Source organism: Hyaena hyaena, unplaced genomic scaffold (genome assembly GCF_003009895.1).
Source record: "Hyaena hyaena isolate Hyena2069 unplaced genomic scaffold, ASM300989v1 scaffold_88, whole genome shotgun sequence".
Taxonomy (NCBI): domain Eukaryota; kingdom Metazoa; phylum Chordata; class Mammalia; order Carnivora; family Hyaenidae; genus Hyaena; species Hyaena hyaena.
In genome coordinates this window covers 2398191-2410558 of record NW_024080720.1, presented here as the reverse complement: position 1 = coordinate 2410558, position 12368 = coordinate 2398191, and the positions used below count along the sequence as shown (strand labels likewise).

At 41.3% G+C, this 12368-nt stretch overlaps 1 protein-coding gene across 2 annotated transcripts in view; it reads right to left on the bottom strand.

Annotated features, from left to right (window-relative positions):
• Positions 1-12368, bottom strand: part of PRKCB (protein kinase C beta) — a 329605-nt gene that overhangs the window by 33394 nt on the left and 283843 nt on the right. For both annotated transcript variants that reach the window (XM_039234397.1, XM_039234398.1), the window contains exons 12-13: positions 11383-11445; positions 5996-6134 (exon numbers count right to left, since the gene is read on the bottom strand). In XM_039234397.1, coding sequence (XP_039090328.1) covers positions 5996-6134; positions 11383-11445 — 202 coding nt within the window. The remainder of the gene's footprint in view (positions 1-5995; positions 6135-11382; positions 11446-12368) is intronic.

Sequence of the window (12368 nt, the reverse complement as noted above, 5' to 3'; positions counted from 1 at the left end):
GGGAAGGCTTTCTGTGAGAACACTTACTGAAAGTGTTTTCACACTTTTAAAGTACTTCATGTCTTATTTGATCCTCATGACAACCTAACAAGTTAATCCTTTCACAAAGGAAAATAGAGCCTGGGAGGTGAAAGAAGTTGCCAGAAGGTGATGTGGTTATTAGTTAATGGCAAAGCTGGGGCAAAAGCCTTTCCCCCAGCTTATTCCTCCCATCAGTGGACTGGAGGAGGGATGGACTTCCCCGGGAACGCAGCTCCAGGCATCTCGTGTATCAGAACCACCCGGGAAATCTGGAAAAATCACAGATATGTGGGTCCTTCCTGTAGCGATTCTGATTCAGTTGAGGGTAACACCTGGGCAGGCTACATTTGAAGGGCTCCCCGGGGACCCTGAAGTGCAATGAGTTTCGAGCCAGAGATGACTGAACTCATGGTAGGTCAAGGACTTGTCTGATGCCCTAACTATTTAACAAAATGATGATGAAAGGAGATACGGCTCATTGGGAAAACACCCCTGGGCTCTAACACAGGTGTCCCCTGCTTTCTGAAAATTCGTGTTATCCCACTTTGCTTTTACGGAAGACCTACAATACTATCTGCTTTCGTTAACCAAAAGAAATCTGAACAGGACTTTTGCTTTTATGATAAAGGCAAAAAGCAAAACTAGAGTTCAGCGTTTGGTTTGCAGTGAGCCATTACACAAGCAGTGAGAGTGGTACCGCCAAGCTTCTACCCAGGAATGACATCCGGCATCAAGCAGCCATAGCTTTGAATTGTGTGAGCATACAGGCTTGATCTCGATTTATTTTATTTTTCTTAAAATGTTTTTTTTTTTTTTTTTTGAGAGAAAGAGAGTGCGAGCAGAGGAGAGGCAGAGAGAAAGGGAGACAGAAGATCCAAAGTGGGGTCTACTCTGACAGCAGCAAGCCTGAAGTGGGGCTTGGACTCAGAAACTGTGAGATCATGACTTGAGCAGAAGTTGGACACTCAACTGACTGAGCCAGGTACCCCTTGACCTTAATTAATTTTATATATCCACTAGCCAGATGTGTGCTAATGCATCAGAAGAGGCGAAGAGAAGTTATTTTTTGGGTTTCAAAACATTAAGAAGCTTTTTCCATATAAAATTGCTATGCTATAAAAATACTTCTTAATTTCAAGCCATTTTGGCTTAGAAAAGGTTTCACAGGAATGTTCTACTTTTAATAGAAGGGGAAATGTAAAAAGGATTATTTTAAAAGATTACTTTTAATCATTCAAGTAATACATGAATGTATTTACCTTGTGAAAAATTTAAACAGTATACGGATTGGACTAAATTTCTCTTTACTGTGCCCTTATCCTCAGAGGTGACCAATGTCATAAAATCAGTCTGTAATCTTCCAGATTTTCTATGTTTTTACGTGAATTTTTACATACTCATAAGAAGCATATAGCAGTCTTCTGTGTATTGTTCTTGTTTTCCATACATGGTATCATATTGTATTTAACATTCTGCACCTTGATTTCCCTCCCCCTGCCCCCAGTTTTATTGAGAAATAATTGGCACACATCACTGTGTAAGTTTAAGGAAAACAGCATGATGGTTTGATTTATACATATTGTGAAATGATTAAAATAAGTTCAGCTAACATCTACCTTCTCATATAGATACAATAAAAAGAAATGAAAGAAAAAAAAGGAAAAAAGTTTTCTCCCTTGTGATGAGAACTCTTGGTATTTATTCTCTGAACTTTCCTACATATCACACAGAAGTATTTGCTACAGGCATCATGGGTACATTACATCCTAAATAATCTTCTGACTAGAAGTTTGTTCCTTTTGACCACCTTCCCATATTCCCCCTCCCCATCTTCCACCTTTGGTAACCACAAGTCTGATCTCATTTTCTGTGAGTTTGGTTTTCTTTTTTAAAGATTCTACACATAAGTGATATGGTACAGTATTTGCCTTTCTCTGTCTGACTTATTTTACTTAGCATAATGCCTTCAAGGTGCATCTGTTGTTGAATGGTAGGATTTCCTTGTTTCCTATGGCTGAATAATAGTCCATTGCATATATATATAAATAAACACACCACACCTTCTCTATCCATTCATCCACTGGGGGACACTTAGGTTGTTTCCATGCCTTGTAAATAATGTCGCTATAAAGATGTGAGTGTAGATCTTTTTGAGTTAGTGTGTTTTTTTCCCCCTTGGATATATTCCCAGAAGTGGAATTCCTGGGTCGTACGGTAGTTCTATTTTTAATTTTTTGAAGATCCTCCACACTGTTTTCCACAGTGGCTGCATCAATTTACATTCCCACCAGTAGTGTAGAGGGTTCCCTTTTCTCCATACCCTTGCCAGTTCTCTCTTGTCTGTTTCATGATGGCCATTCTAACAGGTGTAAGGTGACAATCTCATTGTGGTTTTAATTTGCATTTCCCTAGTGATGAGTGATGTCGAGTATCTTTTCCTGTACCTGTTGGCCTTTCGTTTGTTTTCTTTGGAGAAATGTCTATTTGGGTCCTTTGCCCATTTTTTAAATTGGGTTATTTGTTTTGTTTCATTTCTGCTATTTAGTTGTAGGAGTTCCTTATATATTTTGGATATTGACCCCTTATCAGATATGTGGTTTGCAAAAATATTTCCCCCCATTCTCTAGGTTCTCTTCTCACTTTGTTAGTGTTTTGTCTTTTTTTTTTTTCTGTGCATAACCTTTTTAGTTTGAGGTCAGACTTGTTTTGATTTTATTGCTTGTACATTAGGTGTCATATCCAAAAAATCACTAATGAGGCCCATATTGAGGAGCTTTGTTTCTACGTTTTCTTCTAGAAGTTTCATGGCTTCAGGTCTTACGCTTAAGTTATTAATCCTTTTTGAGTTAATTTCTGCGAGTGGTGTAAGATATGGGTCCACTCTCATTCTTTTTTTTTTCTTTTTAATTTTTTTGTAATATTTATTTATTTGAGAGAGAGAGAGAATACGAAGGGGAGGGGCAGAGAGAGAGAGAAAAGAGAGAGAGGAAGACACAGAATCTGAAGCAGGCTCCAAGCCCTGAGCTGTCAGCACAGAGCCTGACATGGGGCTTGAACTCATGAACTGTGAGATCATGACCTGAGCCAAAGTTGGATGCTCAACCAACTGAGCCATCCAGGCACCCCTCATTCTTTTACATATGAATACCCAATTATCTCAGCACCATTTATTAAAGAGACTGTCTTCTGCATTAAGTATTTGTTAAGCATTAGTTGGTTATATATTGTTAAGTTTTGTTCTGGGCTCTCATTTCTGTTCCATTCTACTTACCTATTTTTATGCCAGTACCATATTGTTTTGATAACTGTAGCTTTACAGTATAGCTTCAAATCAGGAAGTGCAATGCCTCCTGCTTTGTACTTCTTTCTCATTTCTTTAGCTATTTGGGGTCTTTGTGCTTCCATATAAGTTTGAGGAGTGTTTTTTGTACTTCTTTAAAAAATGAAGTTGAAATCTTGATAGAGATTGTATTGAGTTGATGGATAGCTTTTGGTAGTACTGATATTTTAACAATATTAATTCTTCTAATCCATGAACATGGGATGTCTTTCCATTTATTTGTATCTTCAATTTCTTTCAGTAACATCTTGTAGGTTTCAGAGTAGAAATACTTCACCTTCTTAGTTAAATTTATTCCTAAGTATTTTATTGTTGTTGATGCTCTTGCAAATGAGATCCATTTCTTTATTTAATTTTCAGAAAATTCATTGTTAGTGGATAGAAATGCTACTGATTTTGTATACTAATTTTATATCTTTACTAAATTCATTGATTCTCTTCTAACAGTTTCGGTTGAGTGTTTAGGCTCTTCTACATATAAAATCATGTTATATGCAAATAGAGACCATTTTTACTGCTTCTTTTCCAATTCTGATATTTCTTTTTCTTGCCTGGTTGCTCTAGCTAGGACTTCTAGCACTATGTTGCATAAGAGTAGTGAAAATGGACACTTTTGTTATATTCCTGCTTTTTCTGCATCTATTGAAATGATATGATTCTCTTCTTTTATTCTATTAATGTGATGTATTACAATGATTGATTTGCACATGCTGAGTCATCTTTGCATCCCAGGGATATATCCCACTTGATCAATCATAGTGAATGGTCCTTTTAATGTGCTCCTGAATGCAGTCTGTTAGTATTTTACTATGAGTTTTTGTATCTGTATTCATCAGGGATATTGGTCTGTAGTTTTCTTTTCTAGTAGTGTTCTTTCTGTTATTGGTATTAGAATAATGCTGATCTAAAATAACTTGTGAGTCTTCCCTCCTCTTTGATTTTTCAGAAAAATCTAAGAAAGATTGATGTTAATTCTTCTTAAAATGCTTGGTAAAATTCCCTAGTGAAGCCATCTAGTCCTGGGTTTTTCTTTATTGGGAGATTTTTGATTATAAATTCAATCTCTTTACTAGTAATTGGTCTATTCAGATTTTCTATTTCTTCCTGATTCAGTCTTGGTAAGTTGCATGTTTCTAAAATTATTCCATTTCTTCTAAGCTGTCCAGCTTGTTGGCATATAGTTGTTCACTGTACCTTGATTTTTTTCTCATAACAATATGTCTGAAAGATCTTTCCATATCTACATATGTATCTAACTCACTCTTTTTTAAAAAAATTTTATAATGTTAATTTATTTTTGAGAGAGAACACGTTAGCAAGGGAGGGGCAGAGAGAAAGGGAGACACAGAATCTGAAGCAGGCTCCAGGCTCTGAGCTGTCAGCACAGAGCCTAATGCGGGGCCTGAACCCATGAACCATGAGATCTTGACCTGAGCAGAAGTCGGACGCTTAACCAACTGAGCCACCCAGGTGCCCCTAACTAGCTCGTCTGAATTGAATTGATGTAGTATTCCCCTAACTAGCTCATCTGAATTGAATTGATGTGGTATTCCATACTATAAATAATTCAGTCTTTTGCTCACTCCTGGATTGATAGACATTGTTCAAGTTAGTATATAGAGATGTACTCTGATCTTTAGAAGAGCTGCTTGATAATTCTTAATGTGAATGTAATATATTTTAGTTAACCATTCCTTTATTGATAGTCATTGAGGTTATTTCCTATTTTTCATTATTTATAAATAGCACTGTAATGAAGAAAGGACTTTGAACACGTATCCTATCAGCTGCATGTGTATATGTGTGAACTGCAAGCTTAGTTCCTAGAAGAGGACCTGCTTTGATAAGAATATGCAGGTTTTAAATTTTGAACCAGATATTTAATTCCATGGGACCTCCCATCACCATTGTTCCATATAAGCGACCGTCAAGAAAGGAATTCTAGAATACCCATTTCCAAGGCTCTGTGTCACATCCTTAGTTCCTTTCCTTAAAAATCTAGTAACAGATTGCAAAATGCCACTTCTCTGAGCACCAATTCAGAGAAAAAGGAAGGCTATCATCTGGCACAGATTCTGTACCATGCCATGTTGGGGAAATCCATTCTGCAACTGACCGTTTCCTTTGGGAAGGGAGGGGGAGGCACTAGAATTAAATCTTTTCCCTTTCATTTATATCTTACTCACAGCAAGGAAAATTCTGAGTCTCTCAGGGTTTAGTTATCAGTACACAGATCTTGTGTCATATGTCAGCCCAGGAAAGCCCTCTCTGTCTGTCTCTCTCTCTTTCCCCCCTCTTAACAAATGTTTCAATGTCATAATTAGGCAGTATCATATGGCCATGAGCCATCGCAGCTTGAAGAATTTTACTGATGTGCAGTGGATGGTTCTTTTTGAGTTTTATTTAAATTTTCCACCAAACCTTGATGTATTTTGGGCCTGAGCTTCTGGATGTGTGCTAAGTTAATTTGCATGTGTGATCTCAAAGGAATGAGTTAGAGTATAGGAGAAGGACCAGCCTGAGGATTGCTTGCCAGGTACCCCCTGAACCTTTCCCAGTTCTGCCATGGCCACCCAGGGTACAGAGGAGACATCAATGCCATGTGGATGTGTTTGGGGTCCCATCCGCTCTCACCTCAGGGGCGATGTAGTCTGGGGTGCCACAGAATGTCTTGGTGGTCACCCCATCCCAGATGTTCTCTTTACACATGCCAAAATCAGCAATCTTGATGTGGCCCTCTGAATCCAGCATCACATTGTCAAGTTTGAGGTCACTGCAGCAGACATAAGAATTTAAAGATTTAATAAATGCTATTTATTTCAAGTCAACCAACAACCACCCATGCTGTGCAAAACACCATGCTAGGTTTTGGGGACAATAGTGGATATAAACCAGTCCTCGCCCCCCAGTAGCTTATAATATGGCAGATAAAGAAGGGTCTACACACTTGTGTGTTTTTCTTTTTCTTTTAAAAAATTTTTTTAATGTTTTTTTTTTAATTTATTTATTTCTAGGAGAAAGAGAGAGAGAGAGACAGTGTGAGCAGGAGAGGGTCAGAGAGAGAGGGAATCACAGACTGAAACAGGCTCCAGGCTCTGAGCTGGCAGTCAGCACAGAGCCCGACGCGGGGCTGAAACCCACAAACTGCGAGATCATGACCTGAGCGAAAGTCGGACGCTTAACCGACTAAGCCACCCAGGTGCCCCTGTTTTTCTTTTTCTACAGATGCAACTGTGCCAAGCATCTCATGAGGACACAATGAGACAGCAGCTCTGAGAAAAGAGATCGACAGGAAGCTAAATAAAGAGCAGAGCATCCATAGAGCTAATCTTTGTATGTTAAGGACCCCTTATATTTCATAGCAAGATATATCCTTCACAAAATTATTATTTTTGAAAAAAACTCTGAAGATCATGGAGGAAAAAAAAAAACAACTGATGGGAAGAATCTGATTTAGCTTCAAGCGCTCTAAGCTCTCCTAGGCTGATTCCTAGCACATGACCCCAAGAGCTCCGTTGATAGTTTCAATTAAAAAAAATATGTTGCACACCTAGTGTGACAGGCACTATGCTTAGAGCTAGAAATATACTGTGAATGAGATAAACATCTTGTCCTTGTTCAGATTAAATTCCAGTATAGGGGAAAAGACAATAAGTGTTCAAATCTCTAAGCATGATTATTGCAGATTTTGATGGGTGGTGTGAAGAAGATGAAGAGGATGATGAGTTAGTAACTGGGGAAGGTTTCTGTAAACAGGATGTCAGGATGTGTCACCTCCATGAAGGTTACATTTGAGCTTTTAACCTGAAGGACATGTACTATACTCTCATTCTTTTATTTCATCTGTGTGGATAGGAGAGCTTGATTATTTTTGTAAATGCTTGCACATTCCCAGCATATTGGGGTACTCCAATATCATCACACCTTCATCTTCCCTAAATGTCTACTCCAGTGTCAACACTTGGTGTTTCAGTACCAATGAGGAGAAATGAAATGTGGGCAAATCTTCCTTGATCTCAATAGAGTCCACTTTCCTGAGAAATAAGATGGTCTACTATACAATTCGGATCTCTACCTTAAGTCACCTTCATTGGGTGGTGGGACATCTGTGGTCGCTACCTATTTTAGCATCTTGTGACAAGAGCATCCCAATATTCCTTTGAAGGATCACCCTTCCCTGATTCTTGGTTGGTGGTGCTGATCCTAGCTCCTGGCTCCAGAAGTGGTCATGTGGGCCTGTTCTGGCCATAGGATGCACCCCACCCTGCTGGTCACAGTGATAGCTTCAGGAATGGCTATGTGATCCAGTATGAGCTAGTCAAAGCCATTGAGCATCAGCCCTGGCACTTTTGCTGGTATTGTCAAAAAAGAGAGGAGATCTTTTTACACTGGGATTGTTCAGGCAGTAGAATGTAAGTCTAGAAGTTCCAGGGGTCACCAGAAGAACTAGAAAACTAGTATAGATAAAGAAGAGCCTAGAAGAGAGTTGATAAAGTGAACACTCATAACATCATTTGAGCCCCTGGATCCATGCACGCATAAGTCAGATCTGTCCCCTGGACTTTTCAGTTATGTAAGCCAAAAAAATGCCTCTTTTAACAAGTTAGTTTGAATTCAGTTGCTGTCATCACTTTCAACTAAAAGAATACAATCAGAAAAAAAAAATACATTGGCACCTCCTATCTGTGTCTCTGAGGTCCATGGGGATGCCCACTTGCACCGTCTGTTTGCCAAAAGCAACAATCCATGATCTTTGGCACTGTCCATGGTACCACCCATATCCAGGCTTCATTCTTCTCTACAAGCCACAGTGGTCTCTGAATGCCAGCTTAAAATGTGAAAAACTAGATGTTGCAGCAACTTGCTTCACATAAATATGCCAGGTCTACGTGTGACTTGAATAACAGAGACCCATGACATTCCCCTCAGCTTGACCACATGCTCCAAAACAGTCAGCTGGGGCAACTAGGGAACTGATAACATCTTCATGTGTTCTAGCAAAGGAGTTTCAGGTGCCAAGGCCAACAGGTTGTGCCGCTAGGGGACACCCCAGTCATATTCACTGTCACAGACTGGCATTTTCATAGTCTACTGCGTTCTTTGGCTCAATGTAATAATCCTTCATTTCTGTTTCAAAGGGGGGCTGGAGCAATTGTTTACATTTTCAGAAATCCATCAAGGGCAAAATCATCACACATTCTAGGGATGGTGATCCATAAATAAGACTCTAAGCTTGGAAGGATCTTTGTTTGCCCTCCACCCAACATCTCCGGCCATGGTCCTCAGAGAGGGCAAGTCTAACATAATTCCTCATCCTCTTTATATAAGAATTGTTCAGTGAACTGTAGAGCTGACTGAAGAGGGAAAAAGACTTTTACCACATGAAGGTAATTTCAATGAAGTTATAACACCACACATCTTCTGTTTTGTGATTTTTTTTTTACAATTTTCATTTGTTATCAATTTCAAACATTCTGTCTCAATCAAGGTTCTTGACTGAGCAAAAAACTCAACTCTGACCATTTCAACCTAGATAGGAATTGTTAAAAAGGTATTGGGATTCACAGAATCTCCAGGGAGGCTACAGAACCAGATTTGGAGGCAAGGCAGTCAGAAACAATGCTTAACTGCAATGCAGAGCTAGTCCAGTGAAGATGTCACAGATGCCCCCACAGAAGTCTTGTTCCATGAGGCCTAATGCTGGACTCTGGATGCTGTTGCTGAGAAGTACTTCCCCTCCTGCCTCTGGAAAGGAGATGTGGCTGATTACTATGGCCACTCTCGATTCTACAGTCTCTGCCTTTCTTGGTCACTATCTTCTGATTCACGGTGTTGTATGAGTGTGACAAGTGTCAAAGCCTGGGTTATGTGTCTGCCCTTGCTGCAGGAAGGCTGTGAAAGTATCTGACATTTTCTCTCTCTATAGTAGGAGCTAAACTCTGTTTCTACACACAAATGAAAGGAATTCAGATGCTGAATGCCCTAAAAGAGTGATAAATGTCCCCTAAAAAATATGACTAGTTGAGGAAGAATGGGAGAAGGTGTAGTTATGAGAGAGAGCTTTGAGTTAGCCAAAGTCTCAGCACCTGAAATTTAATCTTTGTATTTTATGACCTGAATGGCAAAGGTCCTGGATGCCAGGTCCCAATCCATGTCACTACTAGATTGGAAACCTAGCCCTGGATTCTAACCCAACTGACAGGAAACTCTACTTCCTTTCCTGGTCCCTTGGATGGGACTGGATTTTCTTCCCATAAACTTGCAGTCTCACATTTAATCTGCTCAGCAGTCCTGAGTGGCCAGTTCTATTCTAGTCAAGATCCATCCCGCACAAGAGTTAGGTTCTAATGTCAGCAAATAAGGTGAAAATCATGTAGACCCAATGATTACCCACAATCCCCCTTTCTTTAGTTAAGCACCTGCTGAAGTCACTGGCTTGAATTAGGGGGTCATGTCACAGGAAAAATAATGTGTGCCTGTCAACACCAGAGTTCGATTTGGCACTGTGGTGGTCAAATGGAATCGGGGGCTTCAGAGGTGCCCCCACAGGGGTCCATGCAATGGTACAGGTTCATTGAGGGCAAGCATAGCCAGAATGAGCATGCGATTTACAGTTTAAATTCTTCTTTTTCTCTCTCTTTCTATTTCTTCACTGAGCTCACCCATGTGCTAGGTGAAACCACTTCTCTTCCTGACCTTCATCCCTCCACTCTCAGGAATAACTCTGGAGAGTAGGGACTCTATGTACTCAGGATGCTTGTCCTTCCCCACTAGCTTTGTATTGCCACTTCAAGGAGTGAAAAAAAAAAGCTCCTGGACTCTGCAGGCTTCTGGCAAGGTACACACTTCCCATCCCTCCATTGCACCAGTGCCCATGGTCTCCCCTCCACCATCTGCCTTGAGCCCACCAGGGTTCATCTCTTCACACCTTTTTGGTCTCATGGCCTTCGATTGCACCAAGGTGTTCAAGACTTTCAGGTCACCTATCCCTCCAGGGCCTGATCCCATGCTCTCCACAGAATTACAGACACCCCGCTCACCAGGTAGCACACACCAGCCCCCTCCCCGGCTCGACTTTACTCCACAGCACTTATCACGACCTGACCGACTGTATCTGTGGGATTTACAGATCTGTCTCCAACCACTACTAAAGAAGCTCTGCAAAGCCAGGTGGTTTTGCCCATTTCCTTCCCTGCTGCATTCACACCATCTAGGAAGAATGTGCCGCACATAATGGGCTTTTAATGAATGTATGTTAAATAAATGAACGACATGGAATTTCATGGCTAGTCACAATCTTTTCAATATATACTCGCCCATGCCAAGCACCCTTGGAAAGCCCCGTACCCCTGCCAGCCTCTCTTGCATAACCAGCCAGCCCAAGCCTGCACTGCCTATGCCATTTGCATCCATGTGGCATCAGGAGAATTGTACGCCCTGGACTCACTGACCAATAGCAGCCTCAGGCTTAGTAGTCTGCCTTGCGTGAAATATAAAACGGTATGACTCACACAGCTATGATCATACACTTGCTCCTCCAAAAACGGGCAAATGCCAAGTCCTGAACTTAATCTGTCTTTCAGGGCAAGCATTTCAGAGATTCATTTCTAAACTATAGTTACATGCAAAAGAAAAAAAAATGTTTCATAATAATAGGATCCATCAAATCTTGCCAGCCGAGATTCTTTGCTTGCTCCCCCAAATCGGGGGTCCAAAGGCAAGAGAAGGAAGTGCCAGGCCCCCACTGGTGAGCCTCCCCTTCTTAAAGCGAATGGTCTCACACTGAGGCTCTGAACCATCACTGGCGGTGGAGTCCATAGAGATCTTCCATCGCCATCTAGAGCTGCCCAAACTTTGCCAGGGCAGTGGGCGACGCTGCCTGACAGAACACATGCCTAACTCAGGACTGGAGGACTCCTCCCCCACCACGGATTCTAATTTTAAAAGCAGTTACAGAAAGAGGCAGGGAGGGAAGGAGCTGAGGGAGCCGCGAGGCTGGAAAGGGTAGCATGCTCACTTACCGGTAAATGATGCCCTTGCTCTGTAAGAAGAACAGACCGATGGCAATTTCTGCAGCGTAAAATCTGGAATTAGAAAAAAAAAAAAAGTGATGGAGAGATTCAAGGACACCATATGCCTGGCAAACCCTCAGAATTCAATACAATATTGAACCAGGCGTAGGGCATTAACATCCCACCACGGATGGTCAGCCACGTGTCTCATAAAACAACGTATGGGAGTGTAGATGTGTGGACAGAGTTGAGAGAGCCAGGAGGCTGCCTTAAGGACAAATCAGTGTGGGGACAGGGTTCAGTACTTGCTCAGTGGGGAGGAGGCCTTGGGCGGGGGAGGCCCAGGGAGGGGATGGACTGGGTGGAGAGTGACAATTTCTGTCTACGACAAATCCAGTATCTGAATAGTAACAGCTAAACTGTTGACGGCTTACTGTCTACATACCACCATTTTAGGTTATCAGCTGATTAAATTCTAATAACAGTTCTGTGAGGTAGGCCCTACGATTACCTCCCTCTTCCTTACGTGAGGAAATGGAGGCTTAGTGACAGAAAATAACTTGGCCAAGTTATATCGCTAATGAAAGGCACAACATCCGTCTAAAGGGTAAGCTCTTTTTATTCATTTTGAGAGTGAGGTGGGGAGAGGCAGAGAGAGAGAGCAAAAGAGAGCCCCAAGCAGGCTCCACACTGTCAGTGCAGATTCTAATACGGGGCTCAATCCCACAAACTGTGAGATCATGACCTGAGCCTGAAACCAAGAGCTGGACTGAGCCATCCAGGAGCCCCTAAAGTGTAACCTTTTAGTAAAGGCTGAGAAGAAAAGAGATCTTGAGAGAAGCAAAAAGTCCAGTTATACCACAGGGTTAGGCAGGGCTTTAGGGAACTATGTTAAGCTTCCTGACAATTTGTTCCGTGTGATAATGGGATTAGGGTCTGTGGTCAATTAGGCATTAGAAGGAGAGTAAGAGCCAACCCCCTGGTCTTATGGGAAT